This window comes from Haliotis asinina, chromosome 12 (genome assembly GCF_037392515.1).
Source record: "Haliotis asinina isolate JCU_RB_2024 chromosome 12, JCU_Hal_asi_v2, whole genome shotgun sequence".
Taxonomy (NCBI): domain Eukaryota; kingdom Metazoa; phylum Mollusca; class Gastropoda; order Lepetellida; family Haliotidae; genus Haliotis; species Haliotis asinina.
In genome coordinates this window covers 10,965,616-10,987,496 of record NC_090291.1, presented here as the reverse complement: position 1 = coordinate 10,987,496, position 21,881 = coordinate 10,965,616, and the positions used below count along the sequence as shown (strand labels likewise).

The 21,881-nt window shown below is 38.8% G+C and overlaps 1 protein-coding gene across 2 annotated transcripts; it reads left to right on the top strand.

Annotated features, from left to right (window-relative positions):
• Positions 1-149: 149 nt before the first annotated feature.
• Positions 150-20,927, top strand: LOC137257722 (xaa-Pro dipeptidase-like). Of its 2 annotated transcripts, none has more exons than XM_067795128.1 (16): positions 150-230; positions 5,330-5,513; positions 7,345-7,472; positions 8,520-8,583; positions 10,366-10,413; positions 11,961-12,022; positions 12,390-12,434; positions 13,489-13,564; positions 14,041-14,087; positions 14,953-15,021; positions 15,786-15,863; positions 16,106-16,254; positions 17,044-17,228; positions 17,484-17,591; positions 18,074-18,157; positions 18,467-20,927. In XM_067795128.1, the coding sequence occupies exons 1-16, from the start codon at positions 211-213 to the stop codon at positions 18,614-18,616; spliced, it is 1,497 nt and encodes a 498-aa protein (XP_067651229.1). In that variant the 5' UTR covers positions 150-210; the 3' UTR covers positions 18,617-20,927. The 2 variants fall into 2 exon arrangements, with proteins under 2 accessions (XP_067651229.1, XP_067651230.1); XM_067795129.1 differs by lacking the exon at positions 14,953-15,021 and adding an exon at positions 14,839-14,907 and having other exon boundaries at positions 18,467-20,924.
• The last annotated feature ends 954 nt before the right edge of the window (positions 20,928-21,881 follow it).

Genomic DNA, 21,881 nt, shown 5'->3' with positions numbered 1-21,881 from the left:
AGATTCTACAAAAGTTCGAGCACAATATGTTTTTGTTTTTCTAATATTTCAACACGTCATTTTTGTCGATTAATTATATCTTTACAATAACTTGGGCGCCGTTTTCTTAAACATTTGTGTACCTATTTGGCTATGTACCGATTTAGTCTGTTGTCGATGATGCGTGGAGCTTACGGCTGCGCGTGATAACAACAACATACACCTACCGAGATGGCATCAGCGAGAGCGGAGTGAGTATGCTTATATATAATAAATTCAAGAATGTATGTCAAGTGTATTTTTTTGGTAGAGTATCGTATAGAAAATAGAACACTAATAATCCCATTTGCAACAAAGGTTTCTATGAACAACAACAAGATTAGACAGAAATCGCAAACACAAGTACATCTCTGATCTCAGCATCCGAACTAGGCTAAGGCAGCCTTGTCAGTATAATTAACACGTTTGCCTACCTTTGGACTTTGGTCTGAAACTCATGGCAGATGATAATAAGTATGTTTCATGAATAATTCATAAGTGATAACTATGTATGTGTTACTGGAACGTTGGTTTGAACTGAGTCGTTACTGGAGATTTATTGTACAGTGCGTAGGGCAGTTCCGGATTACTAACGAAAAACCAACTGCATGCGCCTCCGCAAAAATATATCTGAAGCACGTAAGGGCAGTTTCTGACCGAGCAATGTTTCATTTTCCCTACACCAAAATATGACATTAAGGGACGACTGCACTTTACCGGGCGCACTTTTTCAGATTTTTTTCCGCGCTGCAGGGGATCGAACGCCAACAGCCAGCCTTGAGAGAATCCTGTTGTGGGCTAATTAGTCTAATTAGAGGACACGCTACCTCGGGACCACCGGTGCGATCACAGTTAGTTAGTGCTTGTTTAGCGGCTCATTACCCTACTAGCTCTGCGCATGCGCAGTGAATGAAAACAAACTATTATGGTTTGTTTTCATTTACTGCGCATGCGCAGAGCTAGGCCCCGCCTACCCATTCATCAAAGTGAGAAGCCACACCTAGGCACTGTTTTCAAGATGTCATGCAGCCAATCCAGCGAAGCTATGATATATGATGACGTTTAGCGTTTGACTTGACAATGGATGGATATATGGATATAATCGCATCTAAGGTAAGCCAACCCTAACCTTTACTCACTAACCCTAAGGATCTAGAAGGGGGGTCCCTAACCCTAAGGATCTAGAAGGGGGGTCCCTAACCCTAAGGATCTAGAAGGAGGGGTCCCTAACCCTAAGGATCTAGAAGGGTGGTCCCTAACCCTAAGGATCTAAAAGGGGGTCTCTAACCCTAAGGATCTAGAAGGGGGGTCCGTAACCCTAAGGATACATCAGCGCGGTAAAGTGAGACAGTTCAGTGGCTCTACAGTGCGCTATCACTATAGCGCGCTTATTAGCGAGCGCTCAGCAGTCCCGGGTCACACGCCCGGTAAACTGCAGTCTAGCCGAAATTAATTCGGTCCTGATTGACTCTAGAAATATCGCAAAAGAAATGCTCAGCCGTTACGGCAGTTCCGAATCATTTCAGGGTATTCCGGATCACGTGACATAACAAGGCAGTGTTCGGTTATTGGTGCTCGTTTGGGGCAACAGGGGTCTGTGTCAAACAGTAACACGCGTTTAATTAAATAAATGCGTTAACAATATTCATAATGTTTGATAAATGAATGCTTAACAAACATTGCAGTTGATAACAACATCCGCTTGGTAGATAGTTTTAACACTTGCTGCTCATAACAACATACTCCAGAATCATGATTCCAGGTACCAGTGTGGGCTGAAAATATTCTCTTGGGGTTAATACATAAGTGGTTTATGGTACTGATTTCTTCAGTATTGATATATTGTATTTTGTCGTGACTTTTACGTGCAACTTTAACTTGTAAAGTACAACTATGGAGGCAAAATAACCCATTTTTTCAGAACCTTTAATGCTGTATTCAGTCAGGAGCTTTTTAACATCACATCATCAGTTACTGATTGTAAAGCTAACGAGCATAATCTATTAATACCAGCCTATTTGAACTCTTTATGGGTATGTATCTTCTTGTGTTTAAAAATGAAACAAACTATAGCTCGAGTCTACTCCAGCTTCATTGCTTCCGCCTCTGGCACAAGTAACCGGGTAGTTTTGGTAGTCATAAAAGGTCACTTTCTGTTGCTGTGGTTAATAACGTAATGACATAGTGTGACCATGCCTCCTCCTTTCTCTGCCGGTACAGCAGGCCAATGGAGAATACATGGAACAGGTTCTCCAGCTGGCTCAGCAAACACACTGCCACCTACATAAAGAATTTGCCTGAATGACCCTGCAAGACTGCTTGGCACTTGTAGTGAGTCGTACCTTACAAAAATGCATCAAGTTATTATATAAAAAAGAATAATATGACTTGAAAACAAAATAAAACAATTTCAACCCCAAAGCATTGTCAAGTTGGTTATTTCCAATATTCATAACCTTTTACCTGACAGACAGTTCTGTACCGCAAATTACGTTTTGGCGAAATGAAGACCAAAATGTTTGATGTATCTACTCTGTGCAAAGAACATCTAAGACAGACCCTTGAGTGAGTATATATTTTAAATAAAGGCAACCGAAGTAAGATCGTGAAACTAATTACTTTATTTCAACAGTAAGTAACATTTTTCTGCGGTTGGCAGTCTTGAGGTGATCCCTATTTTCTGGTGATCTGGAACTGACTTTAACATGTGGTTTCATAAGTTGCTCATTTCTCCAAAAATATGGCAAATGTAGAGAAATTTTTGTTGATTTTTATAAGTGAAAAGTTTTTGCATGGAATGGAGTGTTTACGTGAAGCAACTTGATTCTAGTCTTATTTGAGACAGGCCATTCCGAATGAGTTACCTTTTCCTGAGGTGCCAACGACAAATTACGCGATGATAGGTATCCTCGTTACAGGGCGCGCAAGTTACCGACATTGCTATTGATAGGGGTGTTGTGTTTATTTTATTACCGCTAAACTACCGATATTGCTGCAATTGTTTCACAAGTGGGCTGCGTTTTCTTACATTTGAGATGCAATTTCTTCAAATTTGCCGTAATTATGTCAGTTACTTAGGGGCATCCTCGATATCTCCAGGGTATACGTTCCGATAAGTCTCCACTATACCCTGGACGCATCTACGGCTCTACTCGATAAATTTATTACCTCCCTTGACTGTCTTTTGATCCAGTCAGGTGTCTACGCTGGGAAGTTGAGCGAACCAATCACAACTCACTTTCGTTTTTTGAATTATCTAACCAATTATACTTGGCAACAGAAACCATGCAGAGGTTCTCTGGAAGAGTTAGAAGGCGTTCTTGCATATGTTGTTTTAAAGTTTCGGACCTGTCAATTTGTTTGTATGATTTCCTAAAATCTGGGACGCACTGCGAGCAAACCTTTGCAGTTGCGACCGCTACCTTTGTTGACACTGGCAAGATCAGTTATAACGGCGGCCTAGCTGATTGGCTATTGTGAGAAGGCGGAGCCAGCAAAGGGAGGTAATAAATTTATCGGGCAGAGCCGTAGATGCGTCCAGGGTATAGTGGAGACTTATCGGAACGTATACCCTGGAGATATCGAGGATGACTTAGGGGGTGCCTGCGTATGAACTGTCTTCATGAGATAGCCTACTAGTTAAAATATTTGCTCATCACTCCAATGACCTGGGTTCAATTCCCCACATGGGTACAATGTGTGCACCCTATACTTGTTTTCCTCCACTGTGATATTGCTGGAATATTGTTACAGATAACTTAATTCTCTCCTCAATCGAATTTGCTTTTTGACAATTCAGAATTCACAATTGTCTTTAAATTTTGAATTTTTTCATTACTAGCCTATTATTGTATCTCATACAAGTCACTCACAAATTAAAACCAATCTTCAGATTGGATTTGAAACCACCCAATCCAATTTGTTATGAATTGTTTTTCAAATACAATCTATCATCTAACTAGTATCCGCATGTTATGGGTTTTCAGATGCTTAAGAAATATTTTTGGTTTTATTACTAATCACATGGACGTCTGTACTACATCTCTCTAACCTATAATAAACACAAGGCACTATGCAAAACTTTACAGTGTATTTGTGATGAGACACTGCTCGTCAAGCCCAGGTAAGCACTATCATCTAAGGTTGTCCCAAAACCTATAATCAGACAATAACTGCTGTATGTATTAATGAACCCTCCAAAATATTTTAGGATGTTTGGTTTGGTTGGCAATGTATAAACCTACCAACAAGCAATGAAATGGATTATTATAATAGCAACAACTCGAATAATTATCTCAAAGATTTAAATTTCTTGTTTGTGGAATAATGTAGTGTATTTCAGGTGGATGTGACAGGTGTTCGTAAATACTGAAATCAGGCCCCAACAACCCAGTGACTGATATTCTGACTGTGTTATTACAAATCCCCCACGTCATCTATGAACTGAACAGTATACCTTCTACATGGATCACTTTAGGGCAAATCTCTTCTTTGATCTGAAGAATGGGATTTTTAGAAGAAATTGTTGGATATTAAGGAATGAGATTTTTTCCCATTTTAATGTGCTGTTTTGTGTTTCCCTGTATATAATTGAGGCTGGACCAGACAATCCAGTGATTGACAACATGAATCTCAATCTATGCAACTGAGTATGTTTACGTGCCAGCCAAATCAGTGAACCTCACACCCTATTCTGTTAGTTGTTTCATACAACAAGCATGGGTTGCTGAAGATCAATTCTAACCCAGATCTTCATAGGTCTCTGTCAGCATGCTCAAAGACTTTATTTTGATATTGTTTTATTGATTATAATGAATAATACATCAAGTGCTGATGTATTATTGTATTCAGTACCCAATATTTGTAATATTTATCATATTCACTTCATGTCCTTTTCAACTTTGACTTGACCCATGAAGGTCCGGGGTAGAATAGACCCTCAGCAAGCCATGCTTGCCATAAAAGGTGACTGTGCTTGTTGTAAGAGACGACTAACGGGATTGGGTGGTCAGACTTGCTGACTTGGCTGATTCATGTCATTGGTTCCCAATTGCGCAGAATGATGCTCATGCTATTGATCACTGGATTGTCTGGTCCAGACCCGATTATTTACAGACCGCTACCATATAGCTGCAATATTGCTGAGTGCGGCATAAAACTAAACTCACACACTCACTCATCGTTGACCTATTGTACTGGTCACACAATTAAAGGACAGATTCTGTTCTTTTGATAATAAATGAAATCATGAATGATAAAGTATCCAAGAAACACCATCACAATTGAAATTCTGTGTTACCATGGTTACTAGGCCAACATTCTGCCGGGGCACTCACACTCTGTCAGTTCCAATGGAACTGTTCAGGGAAAACTGTCGACGCCTGAGTGAGCAGCTGAGACAGAACAAGGATGTCCCTGATGGTGCTATTGTCCTGCTTCAAGGTGGAGAGTCGACAACCAGATACTGCTCAGACAATGAACCCATCTTCAGACAGGTAGGTGTGCAATCTGTCTCACAATCCATGAACAATATTATTTCCTTTCTGTCCTGCGTTTTCTGCAATGCTGAAGCTCTATGTGGAGCAAGTCTTGATTCCCTCAGGTTAAGGATCCCCATTCTGTCTAGGGCTCCTTTTCTCCGTTTTAATGGAAATCTACTCTTCAAAAAGTAGGGGAAACTGAACTTTGAAGTCTGGTAGAAAGAAAACCCATTGAGGAATGTTACAATGACATTCACCTTGTGTATGCAGCATCATTTCATGTTATCAGAACATGCAAACACAATGCATGGGAAGCACATGCACAACGTGGGAGCCTCATACACGTGCGTGGGGTGTCATTATGAATCTTGACGTTTTTCAGGCAGGTCGATAAATCACTGCAGACCATTTTGTTACGATAATTTTCTTGTATCTGTGCATGGTCAGGGTTTTCAGAGTGAAATCACACACTACTGACTGAAAATTGTAAACCTGAACCTGAAATCATACTCCAGTCACCTAAAAAGGGGGATAACTGAACGAACAGCTTTGCTTTGAATGAAATCCATGTGGTGATGCATTCTCAAGACGTCCATTATTATTGTAACTACATTGATTCAATCACATATATCTTTCAATGTCAACTGTCCTACATTGAAAGTACAGTTCCACTACTTTTTCTGAAGAGTATATTTGCTTTTATCTTAATTACATAAATTATATTCAGAGACTAAGAGTTAGTCTACTAGGTTTTCAATGCCATAGAATGATAGATTCTTTTCTAAACTAGTCATTGTGTAAAAACAGTCTAGCATAGAAACAGAGTAGTACCAAATGGTCTTACATGAATTAAGCACTCTTGCATACAATATTAATGGTCTGCTATGTGCATGACATTATCTAAAATGTGAATGAAAGGGTGAAACATGTAAAATACAATGGTCTAACATGTGAATCTAGCATAACATTTTGAATTGGACGGTTTGACATGAGGTTTAAATGGTCTTACATGCGGAACTAAAGCAGAGTATGAAACTACCAAAAATTTCAGCCAGACCACTGGGCTGGTTAGTTGTAGAACTTGCCAACCCTGACTGAAACTTACCTGCCCACAAAATATCATGTCTTCATATGAATGTCTACATTTTAACCCGACCATCAGGCAGGTAAATTTGAGAATCCGGCACTCTGTCTTGGCGGTTGTGAAAGCAGGTATTTCGAACACTGACTGAAGGTTCTAATACGTGATTGATATGCGCCAACAAATGAACTGTAAGTTCTAACGTAGGATCATGTGAAACTAAATATCTAATGATCTAATGTGTTGCTTAAATTGTTTAGGATGTGAAACTAAATGCTCTAGCATATGGCGTAAATGGTCTAGCAAATCAAACAGTATCATGTGGCCATGTTCGAATGTTACCAGTGTGTGACGTTAGTAGGAGACATTATGCACTGATTGTCAAAGTCTGTCTTATGAATATACTTGTTTATCATCATCTGCACGTGAAAATGTTGTTAAAAATAAATACTGGTATTTAACCACATCAGAAATGTAAATATTTGTTAAGATGAACATGGTTGACATTGGCAATGAAATTTCAGAAAATTGAATTTTATTCATTTAAGGGTATAGCCTGGCTCATTTTTAGAATTTGATTGATTAATTGCAGGCACACAAGTTTGTTTGTTTGTGTTTAATTCTGCATTCAACAATATTCCAACTGTATGATGGCTGTACTTTTCTAACCAAGGTCTTCATGGCTCACTCATACACGAGTATTTGCTTTATCTGTACTCATACGAAAAACGTTATCATCACACCAAACCACACCCTATATTCCAGGAGTCCTATTTCCACTGGGCATTTGGCGTGGAGGAACCAGACTTCTACGGTGCTGTGGAAGTGGCAACAGGAAGAACCATTCTCTTTGCTCCCAAACTGCCCGCCTCTTATGGTGTCTGGATGGGCAAGTAAGAGAACTGTTTAACTTTCTCAAAGTTGTATAGTACAAATATATGAATCTTTCATATTACAGTCAAGTCTCGTTAATCCGACCTCCGTTTAACTGACAGTCAGCTTTATCCAATGCTTTTGTTGGTAACAAATTGAATAAATGTAACTTAGTCTCATTCATTTAGTCTGACATGCTCATAAATCCGACAGTTTGCTTTTCAATGAATGATGTCGGATTAACGAGACTTGACTGTATGCTCTAGCGATGGCAGCTTAACCTGAAACTTTTAGTGACTTGAATAACATTGCAAGTGTGAGATTCCAATAGCTATAAGGATACTGTTAATTCAGTGAAAGCCCTCTAAACTGGCATGCATTTGGACTGGCGAAAAATGCCCATATAGCAGGCATGCCATTTTTTAGAACTTTTCCCTTTTTTCCTGAGAATGATCTTCCCAGTGTCGTAAAATATGACTGAACAACACGTTGATAATCATCATATTCTTTATTCATCAAAAATAAAGATAACCTTTGAAAACTTCAGCACAAACGTACATAACTGTAATCCACTGTGTTGTTAATCCATGTTCAGCCAACAGGAGAGCCAAACTATTGGATGCCAGTTTTGTGAATGTTAATTACTGTACAAACAGTCAGGTGGGTGTCCTGGCTGTTCTGAAATACAGAATTAACAAACGTTGGATGGGAGTGTGTGTAAATGATCATAAATTAATAAGCGTCTGCTGGGACCGAATTCTAGTGTCAATATTGAGAGCATGCTGGATTGGAAGGCTGCTGGTTAGGGAGCTCTATTATCTAATACAGTGGGTCTGGTATGCAAGCTCAACTAGATACAGGGCTGTAACAATCAGGGTTCTAGATTTTGTTTAGGAATATGCACATTTCTGAGTTAAACAAAACCATGTCATAATTGCAGAAGAAAGGCGCAGTATGAAGAAAATAATTAACTTCATATATATATATATAAAAGCTTCTGATACCCAGTGTCAATGAAGATATGCAAATAAAAAACAAGATTCATTCTGTCCTTTTTTTTTTGCCAGACTGCTCACATGTGAAGATTTTCGTGTGCGCTATGGTGTAGATGAAGTCCATTTTGTGCCAGATGTAAGTTTATGTTAATTATTATGTTTAGGTTTACCTCAGTTGTTTTTTTTTCACTGCTTTCTTGCATGTTTATGTGGAATCAGATCATACTTAACACAGATGATATGTTGTTTAATGCAATAATCTGAGGGACTGCGTTTTGCAGTGCCGAGTTACTTCCCTTGGGCATGCCATAAACAAATGCCTGTATGTTCAAGCCATGTTTTTTGAGGTATGTTGGCATCTTACAAAAGCTGGAGAGTTTCATGAAAACAGTATTTACAAATACTATCCGACCCTCTGACAAATCCGGCAGAAATCTACAACCCACAGGCCCCAGTATGTTTCACAGTGATTTGACTGAAGTTATCCTATGTGACACATGACACTTTGTTGCCGTTTATAAATTTTACATTTGTTTATAATTTCAATGCCAGTCATAAGAATGTTAACTGAAACGTGTTAAACTTTCATTCTATGTGTCCTGTGAATTTTCATTAGGTCAGACAGACATCTGAAACTTACAGGACCCAAAGTCCTGTTACTTTGAAACACAATTCGTGAACACTGCAAAGTCGTAAACATTGAAGTCTGTATCCCTTCCAGGTGTTCCTATCAAATTAAACAGATACCACATAGGGGTGGATATTGCAGAGAATTTTGCATATTGTGATATTTTGTGATGGGAAAGCATATATTGCTATATGTATTGCGATTTAGTGCAAGAAGTATTTTCAAACAAATAAATACTTATAATTGAGTGAGATTTCCCTGAGTTATGAAGTTTTCCGAATGCAAGGAATGCAAGTCAAAATACCATCATATCATTTTCATGTCTGAACTGGTAACTACCGGTAATTCGGTTATATTGCGCAGCCCAAATGCCATAACTGGAAATTTGTTCAGAAACTTTACTAAACCAATTTCACACACTTAAATATGATTCAGCAGCAAAAGCAGTAATCTGTCTAGACTTGCTCCAATACCCATAGATAGATTAAGTCTGCAACCAATGACAGTGAAAATTCCAAAACAGAACTTTTCCCAATTCACATTCATCCATTTATAACTAATGTTATCTCTTGTAGCTGTGGCTGAAAACAGGACCAGTAATGGCTTTACTGGAGGCAGTTTCAAATACTTTTGTTATTTGTATTCAAACACAATTCTGAACAATGTTTTCCAAATTTTGCTTGCCAAGGGTGTTTAATTTTGAATGCTAGGTATGTTACTGATAGGGACTTGTTTACAAAGCTCCTCAGGACACATTTGACATGTAGCAAACAATTTCACGTTGAAATTCTTCAAAGGCATTTAGAAGTTGGTGAGGTAATACAAGACACTATTATGGATGACAACTTCTTTAATTCTTTTAACACGACATTTCAAGGCTAATTCTTGCCCCTTCGTCAGGTGGATAATGAGCATAGGTAACATTGCAGAATATATATAGGTATACATGAAGCCAGAGAGGTAAGATGTATATACAAGCACATAAATGTAATTAGGTATGTACAATCACAGAGGAGAGATGAAAAGGAGGAATGTTTTAACAGTACATGGTTGTTTACACAGCTGATAGATTGAGAGTCTATAAGTCCTTGTTGACACACCAGGCAGAGGGTAGGTACACGCCTTGATCTCTATTGATCTGAGGTTCAAATCTTCTGATGTTGATTGCTTCCCAAAACTTCCTTCTCTGCCAAATTTCACGTTGTTACTAAAATATTGTGAGAGCAACAGTACATTCAGTATTCCCAAGTGTGTTTTTGTGACATTAATCATAATGTGTTTTGTTTTCAGATTGCCAAGGTGTTGAAAGAAAAGAATCCCTCTGTATTACTAACTCTGGTAAGTGAGATGATCCAGTGTTTGGTGAAGATAAAACAGGATAAGAGTGAAAAACTTAACAGTTTCAGTGCCACTTTTTAGTAGTAATATTATGTGCATTTATATGCACCAAACTCTATTTATGATGTAAATGCTTATACGGAACTTTCTTGATAGACAGAGATGGTTTTCATAATGTGTTTTGTGTGTATTTAAATGGAATGACAAAGTTGATAATCCTTATTTAGAACTGAGTATTACAGGAGTCTTTATTGGATCTCTGAACACTGAGGTTCATGTGCATCGCTGTCTCAGTTTATCTAATTGTTAAAGGAATCATAACCTCCTAAGGTGGAGACCGGTGAAGGCTCAGGTTAGAATTGGTATTCAGCAACCAATACTTGTAGTGAGACGCGACTAACAGGATTGGGTGCAACATGTGTCATATTTGGGATTTCACTTTCTTAGTAAAGTACAAATTCTAATACTTTTTTTGGTTGAGTCCCATCTGGGATTCGAACCTGCTCCCTCAGAGTCTGGCACCTAATCGCCAGCACACAAAGTCAGCCGTCTAGCCCGCTCAGCCACTAAAATTTGTACTTTACTAAGAAAGTGAAACCCCAAATATGACATGTTGCATTTGACCACTTTCTAAATGGCAACATGTAATCATAGGATTGAGTGGTCATGTCATCGGATCCCAGTTGTATAGAGTGATGTTGGTCACTGGATTGTCTGGCCCAGACTCAGTTATTTACTGACTGCCGTCATAAAACTTGAATATTGCTAAACAGCAAATCAACCAATCAATCTTGTGTTGGAGTGCTGTTTTTGTTGTCGTTGTTTTGTTTTTTTTGTTTTTTTTTTATGAACTTATAAAATTGTGTAGTAACAGAATTCTAACAAAATAGAGCCATGCCTTTATATTCAGACATACACTTGCTACCATTGCTTCATTTGAACTTGATGAAAGACACATTGCTTAATATACAACCCATGGAGATCTGGATTATAAAGTCTTCAGTAGCTAATTCTTGTCGTAAGTGGTGACTAACGGTACTGGGTGCTCGCTTACTTGACTGACACATGACATCATATCCCAATTGCATATTTTGATGCTTATGCTATTGACCACTGGATTGTCCTGTCCAGACTGTATTATTTACAGATCAGCATCAAATAGCTGGAATATTGCTGAGTTTGGCATTAAACAACAAACAAAAAAATAGCTTAGAATATCCTTCCAATCAAAGTGTGTGTGACACATTTGCGTGTGCCAGAGGAAGAGAACCTGATGTCACATTAGAAGTGAAACTGTCCCAGTTAACTGGCCAAGTGTTAAGAATTTCATATATATATTATATATACTCATCGCAATATTTTGATCATCAGACTTTTGTATCAACATGCCATAATTTCTCATCTTTCAAGTTTGTGAACGTGAAAAATGTAAAATAATTGTTAAGCATTCATATCCAATGAAAATTATGAATGTCTACATTTTTTATTCAATCATATTGCATACAATCTACAATCTTCAGCTTTTATTACATATTTACAAATTTCAGCATGGACTGAATACTGACAGTGGCAAATACAGTCGGGAGGCAGCTTTTGATGGAATAGGAGAGTGAGTTTACCTGGCTATGATTTAGATAAGTCTGGAACTTTGTCAATGTGAAATTAAATAACTCGTTCACAAACCAACCCATCTTACTGTCAAACCCATTTTAAGCGTAACCTGTCTTCATAATGCTGGAATATTGTGATCAACAGTATAAAGAAATTTCACTCATAAATTTTACTGTTTGCTGACTGAGGCTCCGAATAACTGACAAAGAAGAAAATCAACCTTTGGATATTCTTAGATCTATGTGGGTCTTTCCTGAATTGGGATAAAAAATATCTGATGTATCAAATTGGAGTGTTACATGTAATAGTGTAGGCACTGAACACAGTACATAATTCCTTCACATTTGGTTCCATTTTGTTCACAGATTCAAAGTTGACAATAAGCTTCTTCATCCAGTGATCACAGAATGGTAAGGAATCAAAGATATATGATAATGGTCTCTATATTCATGTATTTGTTATTCAGTTTTCTGTATTCTGTTTTCTGTAAGTAAAGACAGAAAGAATTCATATTTAGGTTTATGCTTGTGGTCTGAATCCAGGGACTCTATCCACAAAGGCTTCATAGCATCACGTCATTCATAAGTAAATAATGTAGCGTAGAGTTATGATCAGTGGTAACATAGTGAACACTTTGAGATCGGGTCCTGGCTTTGTCATCTTGATGTTAAAAGATGGAACTTACTGTTAGCTGGAACTTGCTTTTGAGGAGTTGTTGTTATGACAGGTTAACTTGACAGTACACTGTGTCTGTGGGAGTGCATTTGTTAGATTGTGGCATGGTATTATAATAATAGTAATGAAAATATTTATAGCATGCCTTTTCCAAGCTAAATTACCTGCTCAAAGCACACAATTTGATTATTATTACCCCAGATAACCCAAGCTCCCAGTTAGGTGCAAGAAGGTTAATAGCCTCATGGGTTGTTTCCCGGGGTACCCATTTTCTACTGGGTGAACAGAGGCAATTTTCAACAAACTCACTAGCCCAAGGTGAGACCACATGTATCACATGTGCTTCTGTGTTGGGTAGGACTGAAGTCCTAGAAATTCTCAGGAGTCAAGCTGCCAGACACGGTCACCCACGGTCACCCACGGTCACCGGACTCTCCACGCCCAACATTGCTTAACTTCAGCCGATTGTGACCTGAATGGCATGCACAGGACCACACACCATCATTGAAGGCAGAATCAAAATCAGTCTTATGTCAGTGTAGTACAGGAGGCCATGTGTGTGTATGCATGTGCGTCTCTTTAAAGAGCTTTAATCCTGAATACAATGCAAGCCCCATTCCACATCACCTTGTAATTTGATATGTGGATCATGGCTACATCAGGCAAGCTATCAAAAATACCTCATGATTATGTATTGTATAATGCTTCAAGACCCAGCTGAAGAGATAGAGAAGTGACTTGACTCACTGTGATTCATCAGGCAAGATAACCTTGGTATTTCTGCTTCAGTCGAGTGTTCAAGACTGACCTTGAACTGAATGTCCTGAGATACGTGAACAGACTGAGCAGTGAGGGACACAAGGAGGTAGGCTGCACGTGCAAGACATTAATGGGTAGCTCGGGTACTAGCTGGTTACTGATTGACTCATGGGTTGTCCCAGGATGAACTTAATCCATGGTCAGTAGCATGATGTACAGGGTACCTCAATGGTTTGTGTAATGCTCCTTACACCAAAGACTCAGTTCAATTCCTCACATAAGTACAAGGTGTGAAGGCCATTTCTGATGTCGCCTGATGCAGGAATATTGCCAAGAGCCATGTAAAACTAGACTCACTCACTCACCCTTCCTCTAAACCATGTTCATCCAGTCGACTCTCTCAGGTTTCATCCTAAATTTACCAGACTTGCTGTGATGTAACTGAACATATTATTGGTCGTCAAAGTGATATTAAACCTCCCTCCGCTCACTCACTCACTCGCTCATTCACTCAACACTTACTCAAAAGGATAAAGAAGGAAATTGAGACATGATACTAGCATCAATTCCCCCATGTTTCAGATCATGAAATGCATGAGGCCTGGACTGTATGAATATCAGGCAGAAAGGTGAGGATAAGATCAATATGGTGAATATGGTGCTTTTATAAATTATTCTGTTGAACAGACTGTAAGATTTATAAAAGAAACTTGTTAATTTATGCCTCTAAAAACTCACACATGGTAAACATTTCAAGCAATGTTATACTCTTGTTTAGTATTCCAAAGCATCCTTTTTCATTCTCCCTTTACCCCAACTCAGCCTTCATTTCTTTCAAGAAATCACTTAAAATCTTAATTTTGAAAATTATTTACATTTTCTATTTAATTGCTTAAATGTACTGTACATTTTTCAAGGATAATTCTGTAATTAAAAACATCAATGACAGAGAACAACGTCTCGATTATCCTCTGAAACCATGTAAGACATGATACCCGAGTTTCAATCCTGAAATGTCCAACATAATACTCTTGCCTTTACGCATACTGACATCAAGGGGCTTTCTTATCCAAACTGTTATCTTTTCATTGGGGCGATTGGGTAGCATAGTGTCCAGTCAAATATTTAATACCTCAGATGGGTACAATGTGGATGGAAAACCATCCTTATTCTTTTTATTTCTGACTCAAGTTTTCCCTCTTACCTTGTTAACTATCAGATATGATTCAGCGTTTATGACACTGGCCATTCATGCAATCATCACTGGAAACATCAATCGTTCACATCATTAATCCTCCAATAGTTCAATCCCCTTAAATTTCCCCCAAAAGATTCAAATTGAGCCCCCATCGGAATGTGAAAATATTGGGTATTTTTCAGCTTGTTCCATAACTATCTTTCCTTCAACGGTGGACTGAGGAATTTGTCGTATACCTGTGTCTGCGGAAGGTTAGTTTAAGGTGTCATAGTCAGACTGACTTACATTTGTTTCAGTGTGTTCTGTCACTATGTTTATTTCAACGGTGGACTCAGGAATATGTCCTATACTTGTATCTGTGGAAGGTTGGTGAAATCAGTTTCTCTGTTGAAACAGTATTGTTGAACTGGTGAAACCACATTACTATCAGCATGAATGAACTATGTACATATGATTGGATGCTAATTGTGTGTAGGTTCAAACCAAAGTACCTTGTTATGCTGTGTTCTTTGATAGGAAATGTGATGGTAAAAATGTGATGATTTCTTTCAATGCCAATATAACTATCCCTGTAGCGCTCTTGGTTAGAATTAATTCCCAGTAGCTTGTTATTTTTGTGAAAGGATGCATAGTATATTATGCATGTCATTGCATTCCAATTCCATTGATGCTCATGATATTAATCACTGGATCATCAAGTCCAGACCTGATTATCTACACACTGCTTACATGTAGCTGGACTATTACTGGGGTATGAAATTAATTGTGATAATGATGACAACAACTGGATTGTCTTGTTAGAACTGAACAGTTTACAAAAGAATATGACATAGAATATATGAATATTGTTGATGGGTTCTTAAACAAGAACCTGAAAAAGTGGCCCACATGATTGTATGATGTTATTTATGTAAATGGAATTTTGTCATATTTAGACTCCCAACAGATCAGGGGCTCCTCTCACGAAGCAACCGGTACTAAGGTTAACCTTATCTACCATTCATATACACTGCATGAAGGTTACCTTAGTGACTTACAATCACCTTAGTGGTTTGTGAAAGGAGACCCAGTTAATCAGTTGTGGATGATGTTATTTCCATGATGATCACTGATCATTGTGTTTTGGCAGTGGTGACAACGGTTCTATTCTCCATTATGGCCATGCTGGAGCCCCCAACAGCAAGTTGATCAATGATGGTGACATGTGGTAAGTGGGCTGATGTATTTAGTGTCACCTACACTGACAATGAGGTAGTGAAGTAACACTGTGTTTACAGCATTCGCTCGTCACAAAGATCATTTCTTGTGTCCCCCATCTGTGATATTGTTGGAATATTGCAAGAGTGGCATAAAACCTATCTCTTACTCACTCAAAATACTGGTTTAGCTATATGGATGGTTCAGAGCGCATTGCTTGATTTTCTGTAATCAACAGTTTGTGTGTTGCAGCTTGTTTGATATGGGCGGGGAGTACTACTGCTACACATCAGACATAACCTGCTCCTTTCCCGCTAACGGCAAGTTCACCCCACAACAAGCTGGAATCTACAACGCTGTGTACAAGGCCAGTCGAGCTGTCATCGATGCCATCAAACCAGGTACAGACTGACACAATCAGGAATTTTATAGAATAAAAAGGCAGTCATCTACCCCAGAAATAACCACTGGCCCACCTGCCCATATATTTCGAAAATGACCCCATGAAAATTTAGTAGTCAGTGGCTAGTGAGTTTTCATGCGGTCAGTTTGTAAATATATCACTCTCTCCAACTTGTTGTTACAACATGCTCTTAGATCATGCAGGATTATGGCCAGATGATGAAACCTGTATCTTCATTCAAAATTTCGAGCTTGCAAAATATTTGTGGGCTAGTAACATTCAAGCGTAGGTAGCCCAACTCCCTAGCCAAATTTTGAAGCTATTCTGCTCACTGATCTACCCACATGTAAGACTAGATGCTCCAAGGTAAAGGTAGGGGCGGTGGAGTAGCCTAGGTTTTAATGTGTTTGCTTGTCCCTCAGAAGACCTGCTTACAATTCCTGATAATATTCAGTGATAATTTTCAAGCTGTATAGGAGATATTTAACGTTGTCCATAGGGATACTGTTGTGTGAAAACTAATCTTCTAACTTTCAACAGGTGTGAATGAATGAGTTTAGTTTTACACGCACTCAGCAATATTTCAGCTATATGGCAGCGGTCTGTAAATAAGTCTGCACCAGACAATCCAGTGAATCAACTGCATGAGCATCGATCTGCACAGTTGGGAACCAATGACGTGTCTACCAAATCGAGCCTGACCACCCGATCCCATTAGTCGCCATTTATGGCAAGCATGGGTTGCTGAATGCCTATTCTACACAAAATCTTAATGGGTTTCCAACAGGTGTGAACTATGTGGACATGCACAAGTTGGCGGAGAGAGCAATGTTGTCAGTGCTGAAAGAGCTTGGGTTGGTGGAGGGGGAGGTGGAGGACATGATGGCTGTTCGGCTCGGTGCCATCTTCATGCCGCACGGCCTTGGACACTTCATGGGCATCGACACCCATGATGTTGGAGGATATCCTCAGGTTAGACCAGAAAATACATTAAAATCTTTATTTTGAAACCTTTTTAGACTTGATTTGTGCTCAGCAAACTCCAATATGCAATGATGGGGAGAAAAATGAAATTACATTGTATGACCCATTGGTGTCAAGGCAAGTGCGCCAAAGGGTGGAATGTGTAATGAAAATAACTGGAGCAGTCTTGTGTTTTGGAACTCGGCCTTTGGAGCTAGGATAACAGTAATTGCTGAAACAGTAACAATGGCATCTTGCCTTCAGGGAACTGAGAGAATAAACGAGCCGGGTCTGCGATCACTCAGAACAGTTCGTAACCTGGAACACAGAATGGTGCTGACAGTTGAACCGGGGTGCTACTTTATAGATCAGGTGAGTATGTCACATATTGTTCCTGTGTGGGGAATCAAACCCAGGACAGGCACTTCAACCCCTGGGTCCTCGCCCATTGGTGAATTAGGGATGTAGTGCGTTAGACCTTTATGTGGCTGTGTGTTCATGTGTTCATGGCTTATCAAAACTTTGAAAATCATATTGACAGATAGCATCCATGATAAATTATGCGGGAGTGAGTATGGTTTTACACCACCTTTTCCAACATACCAGCAATATCGTGGCGGGGACACCAGAAATGGCCTTCTCTCGTTGAACCCTTTGTTGGAATCAAATCCGAGACTTTGGTGTGATGTGCCAATGCATTAACCACATGGCTACCCCACATGATAAATTAACTAAAGTCTGAGGAGAAAATAGAAAATCGGGTGATCTGTGGGTTCTTTTGAGAACATGTAATATGTTTCTAATATTAGGATGATGATTCAGCAAACTTTGATCATTTAATGTTTACTTCACAGCTGCTTGACGAAGCCCTTGCCAACCCCGATCAAGCCAGATTCCTGAACCAGGAACAGATTGATAGACACAGAGGTTTTGGAGGGGTAGGTCCCTATGTTTGTATTGTTGGACTGGATTACACTTTGTTTTGTGCAGAAGTGTTTTACCTTAGATTTTCAAAGTATTTGTGTATCATTGATCAATCTGGAATTCACAGTGTCTGTCTTTTTATTGAAATTAGATTTTTACACCATTGCATGGGAAAATCTTTCTGAATCAGGTAGTTTGAACTTTCAAATGTTGTTAATGTTTTCACAGTGCTTCCAGTGCTATCATCACTTCTTCAGTTGGTGGTCAGGAAAACATTATCTTAATCAGTCCATCTTTCATCCTCTAAATCTCTCATATTTCAGGTGCGTATTGAAGATGATGTTGCTGTCACAGAGGATGGTGTTGAAGTACTTACCTGCGTACCGAGAACAGTGGAGGAAATTGAGGCCTGGATGGAGCAAGGTAGACAACTCCCCAAGCTGCCCCTGCCTCAGGAAACAAAGGGAAACTGAACAGTCTTGCCCTGGTGCCTTCTGTAACCATTTTGATACTACAATGTGATATTCCACTCTTTCATCTCACTGTGATCTTCATTCCATTGAAAGTAGTGGTCATGCATAATGCATATCTCCTCTCACTGCAATTCTGGTTCAAGCCTGGTACCTATTTCTAGCAAATATGGAATATTCAGCTTCAAAATTCATGGTATTACGATGAAATCCCAGATGCAAATGTATCATTTTGTTCGCATATTCTTAAATATTTCCAATTTATTATCAATGTTAATAAAGAGCGTTGTACAGTATATAGAACTATTAAGCAAAAGGTAAAGGTAAGATCTTGAATCAACAGTTTGTAACCCTTTTGACCTCACAGGCTTTCGAAAATGATTATGTTCAGCGTTCATGGTGACTTACCGCCAAGATTAACAATTCTTGAAATTTAAAATGAGGAAGGTACATTTGAGGGAAAGTATTCATGGTATATTATGAGTTTGAAATTTGTTATGATGGTTCACAATCAACACCTGTAGTTTGCACATTAGATCAGTGATCCTGGCATGGCAACATGGCACCTCAAGTAGGATGACATGTCAAGACATTTTAATCCAGAAATGTACTATTTCCTGCATTTAATCTATCAAGTTGGACAGTATTTGAAAATATGCTACCTAGATCACATTACCAAAATAAAAGCATCTTCACCTGGCCAAGTAAGTGTAGGATGAAGGCTTATGGACAGACAACTTCTTTCTTGCAGTAGATGTGACGTTTCAGAGTAGGTTCTAACACTGTTATCAAGCAAATGATACTAATTTGCTTTGGTTGATAGCATCTACACTGAAACATCGCATCCACTTCAAGAAAGAATTTGTCTGTCCATAAAAGTCTTAATCCTCATCATACCTTTAAATTGCCACCTAAAGAAGCAAATATCAGTAGATGATGTAACATATTCTAGTGATCACCCGAGTATGTTATGAAAAAATCAATTTTGTAACTGTAATAAAGTCATTGTTGCAATCTGCCATTTTGTTTTTTTGTTACAGAATAAGATTACTTGTATGCCTCTTTTTACATAATGTCGTCACATTAATTTTACATTGCTTTCCATGGACATGTGAACCAGGATATTGTAAGGCTGTGTTGAAATTGAATTTGAATAACAAGTTACAAGACTGCAGTATTCCAGATTTAGGAAAGTAATGTGGTCTTGTGATCTTGGCATCTTAAGTAAAGTTAGTCTCAGTATTATTCGTCACACTCAACTACTGAATCTTAACAAATCTCAGTGGAAAGTCGTGTCAGGTAACGTTTGAGATTGACCAATCAGAACACAGCTTACCAAATTGCAATAGTTGACATTCGTACGTACCTTTGGAACCTTTCACCTGTAAAATGTTTGTACCCAAACGATTCCAAATGCTATTTTCTGTACGAACACTTCCGAGTGATGCATAAGGTGAGTGCTACAACACTTGTCAACAGAGTAGACATACTGAAAATAGTTTTTGTCAATATTCAAGGATGTCAGCTTGCAGAAATATTAGTTAGTGGTAACCATGTCATCAGAAAGCCCTAAGCTTATTTATACTGCATGTCAAATATCTGTTTAATGCAGAATTTTGTGTGCTGAGGGATCAGTGTCTGTGACCTATGGAATTTTGAAAGTCCCGCCAAACCCTAGACAGTAACCGTTGTTGGATTGCTTAAATCCGTTCAGCCGTCCTGCATTTAACTGGACAGGCATAGTAAGCCCAAAAGGTTACTTGATGTGACCCACTTTTTGTTCGATTCAGTGTAGGAGTGTAACAAATAATACAGAGACAAAGTCTACTTGTACTGTTGATTTTGGAGCCGATGATTTACATTTCCAAATCACCATGCCGGACTCTCTGCTTTGTGATCAGGCGAGTCACCTACAAGCACAGTTTGCATCAAGACCTACTGGAATATATTGTATACGTATATGTCACAAGTGAGTGAGTTTAGTTTTACGCCGCTCGCAGCAATGTTCCATCTATATGGCTACGGTCTGTAGATAATCTAGCTTGGACCAGACAATTCAGTGATCAACTGCGTGAGCATCAATCTGCACAAATGGGAACTGATGACAAGTGTCAATCAAGACAGCAAGTCTGACCACCCAATCCCATTAGTCACCTCTTACAACAAGCATAGTCACCCTTTATGGCAACATATGTCACAAGTAAAATTCAACAGTGTGATAGGTTAAAATGCCAAGATTTCTCCATATTTTGTTAGTAGTGATGACATATCCAATGTCTAGGCACCATTTATCCTCAATAAACCATTCTTCTAACCTCTTCAGTTTGTAATCAATAATTAGCAGTATCTTGCGTGTGAAAAGAACAGGTAACCAGCTTCTGTAGATGAGACTAGTGATGTCATATATTTGCCATTTTATGAAAGCAGATACCAACATTACAGCCTACAAACAATGGTGGCAGTGTCACTGTGTCAAGAGGTGAGTGAATAAGTATGGTTGTATGCCACTTTAATCTACATTCCACAATAGCACGGTGAGGGACACCAGAAATGGGCTTTAAACATTGTACACATCTTTGGAATCGAACCTGGGTCTTCGGCCTTATGAGCAAATGCTTTAACCACAAGGCTACCAAACCGCCTCTTAAGACTGAAAAACTTTTAAAACACTCTCAAACCTTGAAGTCCTGACATACTTGAATTTGAGTGAAGTAAACATATCTTATTAATCATTTAAGGAGTGAGGGAGTTCAGTTTTACGCCACACTCGGCAATATTCCAGCTATATGGTGGCGGTCTGTAAATAACTGAGTCTGAACCAGACAATCCTGTGATCAACAGCATGAGCATCGGTCTGTGCAATTGGGAACCGATGCCATGTGTCAACCAAGTCAGTGAGCCTGACCACCCGATACCATTAGTCGCCTTTTATGGCAAGCTCTTATTAATGAATTACTAAACAAACACTATCTGTCATAAAACAGGTTTAGGTAATCACCATAGAGTAGCCCATCATGGACATCACCATAATTGGAAAATATTAAACGAACGCTTGAATTTTCCTGTGATCCATTGTTTCTTTCAGTACAGTAGAAATGGTTCTTGTACACTCATATACCATATGAACTGTGATACAGAGTTTCTAATTTCACACTATCAGCTTCCAGGAAGGAAAGCTCCAAGTGATGTACCCATTATGTGTTTACGTGTATGTTCTGACCAACAGGACAAACCATGGTTTTGCAACGGTTTCTGTCAAGTCTTAAGC

Excerpts from the sequence above, each read along its gene's own strand:
- LOC137257722 (XM_067795128.1), top strand. The coding sequence starts at position 211 with ATGGCATCAGCGAGAGCGGA. Across the intron at positions 231-5,329 it reads ATGGCATCAGCGAGAGCGGA|GCCAACATTCTGCCGGGGCA; the intron begins GTGAGTATGCTT and ends CATGGTTACTAG. Across the intron at positions 12,435-13,488 it reads CATCCAGTGATCACAGAATG|TCGAGTGTTCAAGACTGACC; the intron begins GTAAGGAATCAA and ends TTTCTGCTTCAG.